Source organism: Cetorhinus maximus, chromosome 12 (genome assembly GCF_964194155.1).
Source record: "Cetorhinus maximus chromosome 12, sCetMax3.hap1.1, whole genome shotgun sequence".
Classification (NCBI taxonomy): domain Eukaryota; kingdom Metazoa; phylum Chordata; class Chondrichthyes; order Lamniformes; family Cetorhinidae; genus Cetorhinus; species Cetorhinus maximus.
In genome coordinates, this window is record NC_135890.1 from 60,831,250 (window position 1) to 60,847,242 (window position 15,993).

The following is a 15,993-nucleotide window of genomic DNA, read 5'->3' on the forward strand; positions in this document are numbered from 1 at the left end:
ACTGCCTGAGAGTGTGGGGGAGACAGGGTCAATCGAGTGGTTAGGATCTGGAATGCACTGCCTGAGAGTGAGGTGGAGACAGGGTCAAACGAGTGGTTAGGATCTGGAATGCACTGCCTGAGAGTGTGGTGGAGACAGGGTCAATCGAGTGGTTAGGATCTGGAATGCACTGTCTGAGAGTGTGGTGGAGACAGGGTCAATCGAGTGGTTAGGATCTGGAATGCACTGTCTGAGAGTGTGGTGGAGACAGGGTCAATCGAGTGGTTTGGATCGGGAATGCACTGCCTGAGAGTGTGGGGGAGACAGGGTCAATCGAGTGGTTAGGATCTGGAATGCACTGCCTGAGAGTGTGGTGGAGACAGGGTCAATCGAGTGGTTAGGATCTGGAATGCACTGTCTGATAGTGTGGTGGAGATAGAGTCAATCGAGTGGTTAGGGTCTGGAATGCACTGTCTGAGAGTGTGGTGGAGACAGGGTCAATGGAGTGGTTAGGATCTGGAATGCACTGCCTGAGAGTGAGGTGGAGACAGGGTCAGTCGAGTGGTTAGGATCTGGAATGCACTGCCTGAGAGTGTGGGGGAGACTGGGTCAATCGAGTGGTTAGGATCTGGAATGCACTGCCTGAGAGTGTGGTGGAGACAGGGTCAATCGAGTGTTTAGGATCTGGAATGCACTGCCTGAGAGTGAGGTGGAGACAGGGTCAGTCGAGTGGTTAGGATCTGGAATGCACTGTCTGAGAGTGTGGTGGAGACAGGGTCAATCGAGTGGTTAGGATCTGGAATGCACTGTCTGAGAGTGTGGTGGAGACAGGGTCAATCGAGTGGTTAGGATCTGGAATGCACTGTCTGAGAGTGTGGTGGAGATAGAGTCAATCGAGTGGTTAGGATCTGGAATGCACTGTCTGAGAGTGTGGTGGAGACTGGGTCAATCGAGTGGTTAGGATCTGGAATGCACTGTCTGAGAGTGTGGGGGAGACAGGGTCAATCGAGTGGTTAGAATCTGGAATGCACTGTCTGAGAGTGTGGTGGAGACAGGGTCAATGGAGTGGTTAGGATCTGGAATGCACTGTCTGAGAGTGTGGGGGAGACAGGGTCAATCGAGTGGTTAGGATCTGGAATGCACTGTCTGAGAGTGTGGTGGAGACAGGGTCAATGGAGTGGTTAGGATCTGGAATGCACTGCCTGAGAGTGAGGTGGAGACAGGGTCAGTCGAGTGGTTAGGATCTGGAATGCACTGCCTGAGAGTGTGGGGGAGACTGGGTCAATCGAGTGGTTAGGATCTGGAATGCACTGCCTGAGAGTGTGGTGGAGACAGGGTCAATCGAGTGTTTAGGATCTGGAATGCACTGCCTGAGAGTGAGGTGGAGACAGGGTCAGTCGAGTGGTTAGGATCTGGAATGCACTGTCTGAGAGTGTGGTGGAGACAGGGTCAATCGAGTGGTTAGGATCTGGAATGCACTGTCTGAGAGTGTGGTGGAGACAGGGTCAATCGAGTGGTTAGGATCTGGAATGCACTGTCTGAGAGTGTGGTGGAGATAGAGTCAATCGAGTGGTTAGGATCTGGAATGCACTGTCTGAGAGTGTGGTGGAGACTGGGTCAATCGAGTGGTTAGGATCTGGAATGCACTGTCTGAGAGTGTGGGGGAGACAGGGTCAATCGAGTGGTTAGAATCTGGAATGCACTGTCTGAGAGTGTGGTGGAGACAGGGTCAATGGAGTGGTTAGGATCTGGAATGCACTGTCTGAGAGTGTGGTGGAGATAGAGTCAATCGAGTGGTTAGGATCTGGAATGCACTGTCTGAGAGTGTGGTGGAGACTGGGTCAATCGAGTGGTTAGGATCTGGAATGCACTGTCTGAGAGTGTGGGGGAGACAGGGTCAATCGAGTGGTTAGGATCTGGAATGCACTGCCTGAGAGTGTGGGGGAGACTGGGTCAATCGAGTGGTTAGGATCTGGAATGCACTGCCTGAGAGTGTGGTGGAGAGAGGGTCAATCGAGTGTTTAGGATCTGGAATGCACTGCCTGAGAGTGAGGTGGAGACAGGGTCAGTCGAGTGGTTAGGATCTGGAATGCACTGCCTGAGAGTGTGGTGGAGACAGGGTCAATCGAGTGGTTAGGATCTGGAATGCACTGTCTGAGAGTGTGGTGGAGACAGGGTCAATGGAAGCTCTGAAACCGGCACTGGATCATTAAGTAAGTGACAGGGTTAGTGGAGAAGGTGGGAGAGTGCTTCCAGGTGAATTGCTTTGTTAGCGAGCTAGCAGGAACATTAATTGACTCTATGTACTCAGTAATTCCATGATTCTGTCACCAGCACAATTAAGACCGACTCCTCCCCAAACCAAAAGCGGCGGTAGAAACCGCGAAGCTTCAGGTGCGCGCGCATCCCGCAGTGTTGTTGGGTGTCGTAGGAGGTGCGCACGCAGAACTGGTGGATGTGGGCGGTTCTTGGTGCTGCGCGAGCAACCTGGGCAGGGGCGGGGCTTGTCGGGGCTCGCTCACAATCCGTAGTGGGGCGGTGCTTGCCGGCAGTGCGCGCGCATCCTTGGGATGGCCTGTTTTGTGGTAGGTGCGTGCGCATCCTGGGGAGGCGGTTGTTGGCGCCAAGGGCTTGAGTGTTTGGCCCGGCGGCTGGGGGTCAGTGAGTGACCCGGGGAAGAACGGTGTCTGTCAGTGCGTTAGGGCCCGAGCTACAGCGTGAGGCACCGGAGTGTCCGACTGGAGACCCCATCTAGACACCCGAGCCGCAGCTGGCTCCGCGTTCCCCCCCCTTTCCCCAGCCGGTGGTCCCGGAGTCCGGCCTCTCCTCCCGGTAAGAGCGTCCTGTGTCCGGCCTGACTACAGACCATCTCCACAGGAGGCATCTCGGCTCCTGCGGTAATATTCAGCGGCTGGTGGGCAGGAGCTGCAACTTTCCCACAACTCTCTGTCTCTGGGGATCAGGGTCTGTTTTTAACCATATTTAAGTCTGGAATGTGGAGCAATTTTCTAATTAGAAAAGAAATTTTGTAGCATCTTTAAGGACCTCAGGCGGTCTCAAAGTGCTTTAGATTCAAGGATGTACTTTTTCTCGTGTCGTCGCTGTTATAATGTGGAAACTTGGCAACCAACTTGCACACACCAAGCTCCCACAAAGAGCAATGTGGAGCAATGTGATAATGACCTGTTTTTATGATGTTGATTGTGGGATAAATATTGAAGTATAACTATTCTCTTCTTTGAAATTGTGCCATGGGAGCTGTTACATCCACGGAGCAGAGACTGCACTGAGATGCTGCACTGGAGTGTCAGCCTTGATTTTTGTGCTCCCACCCTGGGGTGGGATTTGAATCTAGAACTTTGATTCAAAGACAGTGCTACCAATTCAGTCATGGCTGACACAAACAACGTGATAACCAAAAGACTTATTTTGGTGATATTGATTGAGGGATAACTATTGGCCAGGATACCAGAGAGAATGCTCGTACTGTATTTTGAATTTGGTTGTGGGTTATTTTACTTGAGAGCAGACAGTCTGTGCTTAATGTATTATTGTTAAAACAGTACCTCTGACAGTGCACCACTCCCTCAATATTCCATTGAACGTCAACCTGGATTATAGGCTCAGGTCTCTGGAGTGAAATTTAAATTCCCATGATTTCTGACTCAGGCAAGAGTGTCACCACTGAATGGGTTACAATTAAAATTTCAGCTTCTAATCACAGAGCATTATTCCTGCAAGATTTTGGTTTTGAATGAGTTCAAGCTTGTGGAGGGAAATTGTTTACAAGAACTTTTGAGTAATTGGTCCTGAATTGATAAAAACATTAATGAAGGTGCCAACAGCAAATAGTTAAGCCAATGATAGAGTTGGGCAATGAGAGTTGTACGGCGGCAGTTCTTATGATGGATACATCTCGATCTTAACTTTGTATCGCACTTAATCAGCCTGAAACTGCAGACAGTAGAAACTGTCAAACTAGGGCAATAAGTGCAAGATAGTTACTCATTCCAATATAGGGAATTCAGGAAAACTTTTTACTCAGGGAGATTTAACTGGAGAACTTGTTACTGCATGGAGTGGCATTCAGTTCATTCATTCACAGGACCACTTGTGTGCCCAACAGCATAAGCAGCAAGTGTTAAGACAGAGCTAAATGATCCCACAACCAATGGATCAGATCTAAGCTCTGCAGCCCTGTCACATCCAGTCATGAATGGTGGTGGACAATTAAACAACTAACAGGAGGAGGAGGCTCCACAAATATCCTCATCCTCAATGATGGAAGAGCCCAGCACATCAGTGCAAAAGATAAGGCTGAAGCATTGCCGACAATCTTCAGCCAGAAGTGCCGAGTGGATGATCCATCTCGGCCTCCTCCGGAGGTTCTCAACATGACAGATGCCAGTCTTCAGCCAATTCGATGCACTCCATGTGATGTCAAGAAACGGCAGAAGGCACTGGATACTGCAAAGGCTATGGGTCCTGACAATATTCCAGCAATAGTACTGAAGACATGTGGTCCAGAACTTGCCGTGCCCTTAGCCAAGCTGTTCCAGTATAGCTATAACACTGGCATCTACCTGGCTATGTAGAAAATTGCCCAGGTATTCCCTGTACACAAAAAGCAGGACAAATCCAATCCGGCCAATTACCGCCCCATCAATTTACTCTCTATCATCAGTAAACTAATGGAAAGAGTCATCAACAGTGCTATCAGGCGGCACTTGCTTAGCAATAACCTGCTCATTGATGCCAAATTTAGGTTCTTCCAGGGCCACTCAGTCCTGGAACTCCCTAACAGCACTGTGGGTGTACCTGGACCAGATGGACTGCAGCGGTTCAAGAAGGCAGCTCACCAGCACCTTCTCAAAGGCAGTTCGGGATGGGCAATAAATGCTGGCCCAGCCAGCGAAGCCCAGATCATGGGAATGAATAAAAATAAAATTGGAAGCTAGATAAAAACATGAGCGAGAAAGGAACCAAAGGAAATGCTGATAGGATTAGATTAAGAGGGCTGAGAGGAGAATACTGTGGAATGTTAACACTGGCATTGACCAGTTAGGTCAAATGGCCTGTTTTCTGTATTGTGCGTTCTATGTACAACATAACACTTGGCAAAATAAAAGCAAAAAACTGCGGATGCTGGAAATCAAAAATAAAAATACCTGGAAAAACTCAGCAGGTCTGGCAGCATCTGCGGAGAGGAACACAGTTAACGTTTCGAGTCTGTATGACTCTTCAACAGAACTAAGTAAAAATAGAAGAGAGGTGAAATATAAGCTGGTTTAAGGGGGGGTGGGACAACACTTGGCAATATCATCCACAGACATGGAGTCAACTTTCACATGTGCGCTGATGACACCCAGCTCGTTCTGAACCGTCTCTGTGTTGTCAGACTCCAAAATCCAGACTGAAATGAACTAGAACTACTTCCATTTAAAGTGGGAAGACTGAAGACTTCCAAGGTAAACTCCACACCCTCAACATTAACTCTATTCCCCCTTCAGTGTTTGAAATGAATTCCAATGAAATTTTTATAGCCTCATTGATGTGTGTTGCCATTTCTGTTGATTTTTCTACCTTTAAGCAGAAATAAATGAGGTTGGACTCGAGCAGTGTTCCCTCTTCCCTTTCCCGTGCGTGGGCAGTTTGTTGCAGTGCAATGCTCCTTTAAGAATTCCGTGCATGCATCTTAAAACGACTGCTGCTTCTGCACAACCTGTTTGTTAATCCACGCAGCACATTCCTGATGTTTGACTCCAGGATGGATTCTTGAGGGATTCCTGAGGCAGTAGTGTAAGGTAGAGATGTTCAGGCTGTGATCAGTTGGGTAAGAACAGAATTGAGCACAGGACAGGCAGTGGCGGAGGATGGTGTGGCCAATTATGTTGCAAGGCTGCAGAGAAGACAAGGAAGGATTATGTGTCATGGTATCTTGTTGTGACTTCAGCTAATTTGTTTCAAAAGATGTATTGTTGAGAATGTGATTTCATTACCGATGTATTTACAATGTTTAATAACGACCCAGCTGCAATAGGCATCAAAAATGTGCAATACTATCAGTTTGCATCAAATAAAATTTACTTTTACAGCATCTATGTAGAAATATGTTAAATGCACAATGTGAGACAAGTTAACTGGTTTGCAGTAGTATTTATTCTCCCATGTGATTAAATTGTCCTAATCACATTGAGTTACCCTGTTCCCAGCTCCGTTATTCTCATTTCCTTTGACTCAGAAGTGAGAGCGCTTGAACCGAACAGAAGATTGTGGGTTCAAATCTCACTCCACATATTCCAGACTGCTAATTCAGAGCAGCAACAGGGGGAGTGCTGCACTCTTTCAGATGAGATGTTAAAATGAGGCCTGATCTGCCAACTCAGCTGGACATAAGACCGTTGGCATTACTTTGAGAGGAAGGGGGTTGGTGTTCTTTCCAGTCTTCTGGTCAACATCATCCCTCAGCTGCTTGGTTGTCATTTGTGGGAACTTGCTGTGCACAAATTGGAAACACAAAGTGTTTTCTACATTACAACAGTGACTAAAGTTCATTGGCTGTGAGGCACATTGGGACTTCCTGAGGTTGTGAAAGGTGTGTATAAATGCAAGTCTTTCATTTTCTCCTGATGCTTTTTTATTCATGTCAACATTTTGATAAAATGATCAAAATGGGAAAATGCTGCTATAAATTCTACTTCATTTAAACTATAAATGGTTGACCCTGCCATTGAACAAAAGTCTTCAATTTTTACACTGGAAGCGGGCCTCTGTGTAATGTATAATTGTGATTTTAAAGGTCTCCTTTTGCCTCGAAGTATTTGATACTTAGTCAAATTAGGTTCTTCCGGTTTGGAATCAAGGTATCAGACTAATGGATCTTCTTAAAAACCCATCTTATTTTTCTCTTAGCTTTCAATCATCCTTTCTAAACTCCTGGCTCAGTGTTTGCCCCTCTTCATACAACTGCAATGTGCACAGGCATGTTTTAAGGTGCTAATATAAATGCAAACTGTTAACTGTTTGAATGCTATTAGTGGCAATATACATGCAGATTTGAAAAGCTGGATATCCTAAACTGTGCATATTTAAATTCTGTATGTTGTCTTTATCTTTCTATTAATCTATATTCAGACCCAGGATCTAGTCAATCTTTGAGAAACGACTGTATACTTAACCAAGCGTCTAATTCTGGTGGCAATCCTATTTCTCATGTTCATACTTTGCAGGATATACCATGCAGGATAGCATCAAATTAGCCTCATGCGGGGATGACATTAAAATCTGGGATTCGGTTTCAATGACAGTGGTGGAACAGTTTAACCCTCACAAGAAACCCTGTGAAGTAACATCTGTTTGCTGGACTGTTGATAATATCCTTTGGAGCTCATTGTTGTCAATAACTATTGCATTTATGTAAGTTAATCAAATGTAAAACTAATCAGTTACCATTGGAATGTTGTGGTAATTGATTTTCTCTTCTAAGGCAGTCCCTCAGGATCGAGGATGACTTGCTTCCTCTCCGTTTCAATGGATTCTGAGATGGCTGATAATTCAAATGTGCGATCTGCAGACTCTGTCACATGTGGGGCAGGTGGTGCTTGAAGGGTCGAGTAAATGAGTTGTTAGGAGATTTGTGCACTCTCTCCGATGTCTCTACTTCACCTCTGCATGTTCCCAACAAAGTCTATCAATGTGTTTTGTGCCTTCCCGAATGAACCACCTCCATTTTGGTCGATCACAAACCGGGGTCTCCCGTGAGTCAGTGGGGATGTTTGATCTCTTCAGAGATGCTTTGAGGGCATCCCTAAAGCGATTCCTCTCCTCCTGGGAGTCTCCTACCGTGGCCATGCTCCCAGTAGAGCAGTTGCCTCGGGGGTATCAGGCACATGAATGACATGTCCCGCCCGACGGAGCTGGTTTTGAGTGATTAGCACCTCAATGCTGGGCATGTTAGCTTGGGAGAGGACACTGCTATTGGCCTTTCTTGCTACCGGATTTGGAGAATCTTGCAAAGGCACCACTGGCGGTACATCAGTGCTTTGAAGTGCCTGCAGTAGCTTATCCAAGTCTTTGAAGCACGTAGGAGTGCGGGGATCACTGCTTTCCCATAAACCATGACCTTAGTCTGGGGTTTCACATCCTGCTGCTTGGCCAAAGGCTGAGCTGGTACATTGGAGGCGATGTTGAATTCCGTTATGTCTTTCTTAATCAAGAGGCTCCCAGCATATGTAAAATAGTTTATATGGTTTTATATTGTTTCATAAAATAATTTTATAATCTGTCAATAGGATCCCAAATTAACAAGCTATCATAAGAGAAATGGGGGTTTGCAGTACAGCATCTTTAAGCAGGGCGGATTGATTTTTTTAATGTTCAACTCCTAAGTTCCCCATTCTGCTGGAATTTCATGTCACTTTCTGATCTTAGGATTTTATTTCCAATGTCAGAGTTTTTGCTAGTCTCTTCCTGCCTCCATCCTTCTCTTTCAGACCTGTTCACATCACTGCTTCCATGAGCGCCCATTAATTCCCCCTGTGTCATTCTGAAATGTGCTCAAATTCTTCCTAAGTTTAAAAAAAAAGCTCATCCTTGTTCAGAGATTGCTTAAACTTGTTTGAAATAGACCAGAGATGATATAGTGGATAAAACAGAGTCAGCAGTATTTTTTGTTTGAACTTTGAACGTATTTTTAGCCTGGTTTCAACTTTAACAAACCTCTTGTAAAACTTCAAGATTTCTTATCTTCAGCATTTGAACGCCATTGAGTATCCGAGTCACAGCTTAATTTACAAAGCGTTTTGTTCTTCAAATAGTAATTTGGCTCTTGTAATGAGGCAAAATAACTTCATTTTTGAAACCATTTTACCTTCATTCCTCTACATCAGTGTTTGGTGAGCTCATCTAGCAGTGGTGACAAAATAGTGCTGTCATCCTGCAAACCCACTCCAGTTCCTATAAAAGATCTTGCCGAAGGGGTAGGTAACTATTCGTTATTTAAAGCTACAAAGATTACTTAAGGTTGGAGAATAAAGTTTGGGAATTTCTTGCACTGAGCTTCATTAATTTAATATGCTTGTGAGTCCGTTTTGATAATTAAATTTTGTCTCATTCCACAGAAAAAGCAGACATGTCTAAGCCTGAATTCTACTTCCAAGTGTATTGTAAGTGGTGGTCTTGATAACACGGTCAATATCTGGGATATCAAGTCAAAGAGATCTCATAGGACACTGAAGGTATTTTGTTCAACAATGGTTAAGTGTTAGTGGAGACTTCAGTTTTGCTGTTCCATGATGAATATGTCACAAGTCCATTCTCATAATCCCCAACTAGAACTACGGAGCATAGTTTCAAAATAAGGAGTTGCCCCTTTAAAACTGAGGTGAGGAGGAATTTCTCCTAAATGGTTATGAATCTTTGGAATTCGCTATCCCAGAAAGAAGTAGAAACTGGGTTATTCAATATATCCTAGGTTGCAAAAGACAGATTTTTGATCCATAGGGAGGCCTAGGGTTATTGGAAAGTGGCAGGAAAGTGAAGTTGAAGCCAGGATCAGATGAGCTATGATCTTACCGAATGGTGGAATAGGCTCGAGGGGCTAAGTGGCCAATATCTGCTCTTATTTATTTTATTCAGAGCGCAGTAAAATCTGTCTGTTCCCTCAGAGACAGGGAGAGAGAGAATCAGAGCAAGTTGATCCAAATCTTTTACTTGCATCTTCCCATTCCTGGGCCAGAAGCCTTTATCAGAAGTTAAGAGCAGTTTCAGTTTTGCCCCCTCAGCCTGGGAGTCGTATATGGGTGAGGAGGACCTGAAAGAATGCAAGTTGTTTTGATAGCAGGGAGATGGGAAGAGTTTACAGTTTATTCCAGGATAGACAACATGCCTGTTGGGTAGAAATGTAAAAACTGGATATGGGCATAGTGACTGTTAATGGACTTGGTAAGTTAGAGATCTGAGTTAATAATTTCGGAAACATGAATTCATATCCCATTATGACATTTTGTGAATTTGATTTTAAGCTCTGAAAAAATATTGAAAATGAACAAACCTGATGTCAATAAAAGTGATCGCGAAACTGTCAGATTATTGCGAAAACCCATTCATGTCCTTTAGGGAATGAAACCTGCTCTGCTTACCTGGGTCAAGCCTCTGAGCCCCTAGCTCCACATGAATATCTCCCAATAATTGGTTGATAGCTAATTATATTCCAGCCTTGCCTTGCCAGCAACACCCAAAAATCTTGTATAATATGATGTGAAGAATTTCAAGTTGGACATTTTAACTTATGCTTTTTACATACTTCAAGTTTCACCTGTAGAAAACAAGAGAAATGCATTGAGTTCTGTATTCTGATAACTGTATTTTGATGCAAATCCCAGAGTCTGCATCAATGGTTTTGAAAACTAATTTTACGTTATATCTTTGGAATGTATTTTGTAGCATCTTCATCCTTTCTCCTTTTTCCTTTGGCTGTTTGGATAGAAGAATTTGCTGCTTTAACATGAAAGTTTTAATTCTAATGCCAACAACCGTGTTTAGTTAAAGTTCCGTGGGATTAAACGCATAAGTAAGTTCCTTAAGGTAGTTAAGATGGGACATTAATGTTCTTTGGTATTACATAAATTAAAGAGGCTGATCTTAACAGTTGTTCTGTATGTCCTCTCCCTGTAAAATGAAGCAGATAAATAATTTAATTTCTACCCTCACCAAATAATTGCTTGCTCTGCCTTCATAGAGAATAGTGGTGTAAAAGACACAAATATCTAGTTCTGGTTGTGAAGGCGGGTACTGTTATTAGAATCCTAGGTCATTCTGTTGTAGAAATAGATACAGCATGAGTCAAATCCCACAAAAATAAGTGTTCAGACTGCTTATCGGAGTAGCTGATTCCACTAGATCTGAGAAGATATAAAACAGATCTGAATTTGTATTACCCCACCTATTCTCCTTGATCTTTGTAACATTTACCTTTCTGTTCAGGATCAGCATTTTGGTGTTTGAGTGCCTTAAAGCATCTCTGCCACTCCCAAACTGTGCGCTAACTACTTTTGTGTCTTCCTAATTGTTTGTGGAAGTTTAACAAATTGACGTATTATGTTAGAGTTACTTTCTTTGACATTTTTGTGCTTAATATATATTTTTTATAATTTACATATCTAAAAACAGCTTCCATGTTAATGGCGTTCTACTAATCAATAATGTGCATTGCAGGATCATCGGGATGAAGTCAGTAGTGTATGTTTCAATTGGAATGACTACTATATAGCATCAGGCTCCCGCAGCGGTGATATTATTCTACACAGTGTTACAACTAATATTTCTAGTGCTCCATTTGGTCACGGTAAAACTCAGGTACATACTATCTTCAGCCAGTGTTTTGAAGTTTAAAATTTTGTAAATGCTCTTTTCTCTACTTTTGTAAACTGGCAATATATTGGGGAAATGAGTTGTCACATATAGTTTAGTGCTTGACTGTTTGGTTTTGGTTCAGGGAGAAATTGGAAATAATCTTGATTTGAGGCTTTATTGGGATAAATTACTGGATGCATTGCCTGAAAGGATGGTGGAAGTGGATTAGTAACTTTCGAAGGGAATTGGGTTAATACTTGAAGGAGGGAAAAAACTTGCAGGGCTTTGGAGAAAGGGCAGGGGAGTGGCTCTTTCGAAGAACCTGCACAGGCACAATGGACCAAATGGCCGCCTGCTCTGCTGTGTTATTCTATGATTATTGATTTGAAAGTGGTTTAATATGTATATTTGATTTTGTGTTACACTTGCTAATTGGTGTCTATTTTAAAATCTTTAGCTAACATAGCAAGTTTGACTCCAAATAAGTACATCAATTGCCTGTACAGCATCATTTTCTCCAAATTGTACCCTATGCAGGAACTCATTTTCTAACGACGTGGTAATAGGCTCCCACTATCATTTCAATTTGCTCCTCTTGGGAGCAGTGAATTCAACAGTGGCTTTTATTTACAGGACTGGAGATGAAATCCAGCTCAAACCATTTAGTTGGAAATCTCCTCTTCCTGATGGCTATCAGCCTACAAAAAATGAAGTTATGCACTTTTTTGCATAAATAAGAGGTAACTTTATTTTGCCTGTTTTTATTTGAACAATTTTCCGAAGTCCGTAATCAAACACAGAATTGTTTGTGTTATAATTGTAAAACCAGAGTAAAACTTAAAAAATGTGTTCACTTTTACCTTGCTGCTGAAAGTGTGTAAGGGGTCTGGGGGGTTGGGGTGCAGTGGAAGGATGGAGAGAGGGGAAGTTCCTGATTGCTCTCCTGAATTGTGTTGCTTTAATTTAGTGGATACTGCTACCCTGGGGAAATCTCATTGCTATTTTTTTCAGGCAACTACTGAACTCTGCGTGAAAGTTATGTTTGTGTTAGGGTTTAGCTGAGTCCAAAAAATAAACTCTGCTGAATGAACTAAATTCAGAAACGTATTCAACTCATTTGTCGTCCTCTCCCTACCCCTGTAAATAAATAAACTATCAGAAAAGCTGTGCATTAATTAGAAACTCAAGTTGTTGGTTTTACTTCAGTTAGAGCACCAGTTTCACCATCTTATTGCTCTCAACAAAATGTTTTTTTTTAAAATATTGATACTGCAAAATCTACATATTAATCTGTCAACAGGTTGGAACTGTTTGTTGCTATACATGGAACCAGAATGGCCCTACACAAATCACTTCAAAAAAACATAATTGAGCTTTCTTTTGTTTTAGTACCACAATTAGTGACTGGTTACTTGCTGCTTAATGTATAATGTCAAACTAAAACTTAATTTGGTATGACAATGTATTTAACATAAGATGTTTTCTTCACAAATCGGCTTGACTTTATATGGAAAGTGCTGGAAAAACTCAGCAGGTCTGGCAGCATCTGTGGAGAGAGAAACAGTTAATGTTTCAGGTCAATTACCTTTTATCGGAACTTTAAGCAGCATTCTTTGTCCCAATAAAATAATTAACTGAATTGGCAAGTTAAATGTTGGAAGATTGAAATTATTTCTTTCATTTTAACTAGAGAAAATTCCACATCTGTTTCTACCTCCCTCCATGGCTGCACATTTCAACTATTTCTGCTTGATTTTCTTTTTTCCTTTTTCAGCCGGTGCAAAATCTCAAGTATTCCATCTTTAAGAAAGCTTTACTGGGAAGTGTCCATGACAGTGGAACTGTAACCCTTTGGGATGTTAATACACAACAACCTTATCATAACTTTGAAAATGCCCACAAGGCTCCAGCTTCTGGACTGTGCTTTTCACCAGTAAATGATCTATTGTTTGCCACAGTTGGTTTGGATAAAAAGATCAACTGCTATGACTCATCCAGCAAGATGTGAGTATGTTTTGGGATGTGTGGTGGTTACTTTACATATCTCCATTATGTATTGTCAGTATGAGGACCCTAGCTTTTCTTGAAATACATTAATAACTTAGACTTGGGTGTACAGGGCACAAGTTCAAAATTTGCAGATGAAATAAAACTTGGATGTACAGTGAACTGTGGGGAGGATAGTGATAGACTTCGAGAACATAGGCTGGTGGAATGGGCAGACACGTGGGCAGGTTAAATTTGATGTAGAAAGTATTGAAGTGATACATTTTGGTGGGAAGAATGAAGGGAGGTATTATAAGTAAAGGGATTGCAAGAACAGAGACATTTGGGGGCAAATGTGAACAAGTTGTTAAAGACAACTTTTGACACACTTGACACCACCATCCTTCTCCACCACCTCTCCACTGTTGTCCAGGTGGGTGGGGCTGCTCTCATGTGATTTCATTCTTATCTGTCTAATCCTAGCCAAGGAATCAGCTTCTCTTCCTGCTCCTACACTGCTGTCCCCCAAGGTTCAATCCTTGGCCCCTCCTATTGCTGTTGCCCCTCAGTGACATTATCTGAAGACAGCGTTAATTTTCACGTGTTTACTGAAGACACCCAGCTCTACGACACCACCACCTCTCTTGACTCCTCTACTATTTCTAAACTATTAGACTGCTCATCCGACATCCAGTACTCCGAGCAAATGTTGGAAAGACTGGATATTTTTGGTCCCAGCTTCAAACTCCATTTCCTAGCTACTGATTCCATCCCTCTCCCTGGCAGCACCCTGAGGTTAAGTCAGTCTGTTCACATGGTGTCATGTTTGATCACCAAACATTTGCACCATTGCTAAGACCGTCTGTTCCCCCACACACACACACACACAGTCTCAGCTCATCTGCTGAAACCCTCATCCATGTCTTTGCTTTCTGTAGACTCAACTATTCCAACGATCTCCTGGCTGGTCTCTCACATGTCAAGATTCCTCCGTAAACTTGAGGTCATCCAGAACTCTGCCCATGCCTTAACTCGCACCAAATTCCATTCCCCATCATCCCTGAGCTCTCTGACCTACATTGCCTCCCAGCCAAGCAATATTTCAGATCCCTCCAAGGCCTCACCTTTCTTTACCTCTGTAATTTCCTCCAGCACCACAACCCTCAGATATCTGTGCTGCTCTAATTTTGGCCTGCTGTGCATTCCTAGTTATAATTGACCCAGCAGCAGTGGCCCTTACATCGGCCCCAGTCTGTGGATTTTCTTCACTACACTTCTTTGCTCCTGTACTTTGCTCTCCTCTTTTAAGACATTTCTTAAAACCTACCTCTTTGACCAAGCATTTAGCCATCTGACCTAATATTTCCTTTTGAGGTTTGGTGTGATATTAGTGAACCAGATGGATTTTTATAACAATCGACAGCGGTTTCATGGTGGTCGTTAAACTTTGAATTCCAGATTTTTATTGAATTTTTAACGAATTCAAATTCCACCTGGGCCCCGGGATTCAAACCTGGGTCCCCAGAGCATTACCCTGGGTGTCTGGTTAGCAGTCCAGTGACAATACCATTGTGCCACTGCCTCCCCCTAAAGCTTAAAGATCTTAAAGTTCTATGGGTCAAATCGGACAATTGGCAAACCCAGTGGAGAAAGCTTGGTATTGTGAAGCTGGTGATGATCTTGCTGATGGGCGGATACATGATCAGTGGTTCATCTTGGAGTCAAATGCAACACCAAGGTGAAAGTTGAAATTTAGTGGCCCGAGCTGATCGTAATATACCAAGAGTTATACACACAATAAAAGTGGCTATTGATTAAGACAGAATCAAGGTGAAATTTTAACTCCTTCAAAACTGATCCAGGTCCTGAATGTTCCTCTATCCCTTTGTAGCCTTTCTTCATTCTTTAATGATATGGAATCTTCTACATAACAGGTCCAGCCGCATAGCCCTGAACAGAAATTCAGATGAAATTTAATACAAGGAAGTGCGAGATGATACATTTGATTCAAAGAATGGGGAGAAACCATGCATGATAATTGGTACAAGCCAGAGAGACCTTGGGGTATTTATGCATAGATCTTTGTGCACGAAGCAGCTAATAAAATGTTTGTGATCCTGGGCTTTATAAGTAAGGCATGGAGTATAAAATCCAGAAAGTTATGCTTAACCTACATGATACACAGCTGGGACCGAACAAGTGTGTTATGTCCAATCCTGGGCAAAACTCTGTAGAAGGGATTTAGCGGGATTTAAATTGGAGAAGATGAAGAGGAGATTTATTAGAATGGTTCCAGGGAAGAAGATTTGCAGTACTTGGATAGACTGGAGAAACTTTGTTTTCTTCTCTTCGAGTAGTGAAGGCTATGGGGAGATCCAATAGAGGTATTTGGAATGGTTAAGGGTTTAGATAAAGCAAATAAGGAGAAACTGTTTCTAGTGGCTGCAGGGTTAATAACTCAAGGCACAGATTAAAGGTAACTGGCAAAAGAATCAGAGATGACATAAGGAAAAAAGTTTTTTATGCAGGAGTGGTTAGAATTTCAAATGCACTACCTGATTGGAAAGCTATTATTGAATTTTTTGCACCATCCAAAGGGAATTAGGTAAATACTTGGATAAAAAGTTGCAGGGATATGGGGATAGAACAGGGAATGGACTAGCTTGATTGCTTTTT

The 15,993-nt window shown here is 42.9% G+C and overlaps 1 protein-coding gene across 3 annotated transcripts in view; it reads left to right on the forward strand.

Annotated features, from left to right (window-relative positions):
- The first annotated feature begins 2,792 nt into the window (after window positions 1–2,792).
- nedd1 (NEDD1 gamma-tubulin ring complex targeting factor) overlaps window positions 2,793–15,993 on the forward strand; it is a 57,865-nt gene continuing 44,664 nt past the window's right edge. Inside the window, exons 1-6 of one of the 3 annotated variants that reach the window (XM_078553737.1) lie at window positions 2,793–2,943; window positions 7,209–7,352; window positions 8,863–8,957; window positions 9,099–9,215; window positions 11,194–11,334; window positions 13,106–13,335. In XM_078553737.1, the coding sequence (XP_078409863.1) occupies window positions 7,217–7,352; window positions 8,863–8,957; window positions 9,099–9,215; window positions 11,194–11,334; window positions 13,106–13,335 (719 nt within the window). In that variant the 5' untranslated portion in view covers window positions 2,793–2,943; window positions 7,209–7,216. Of the gene's footprint in view, window positions 2,944–6,823; window positions 6,843–6,952; window positions 6,973–7,208; window positions 7,353–8,862; window positions 8,958–9,098; window positions 9,216–11,193; window positions 11,335–13,105; window positions 13,336–15,993 lie in introns of those variants that run through there. The other 2 variants (XM_078553739.1, XM_078553738.1) reach the window with 2 other exon arrangements.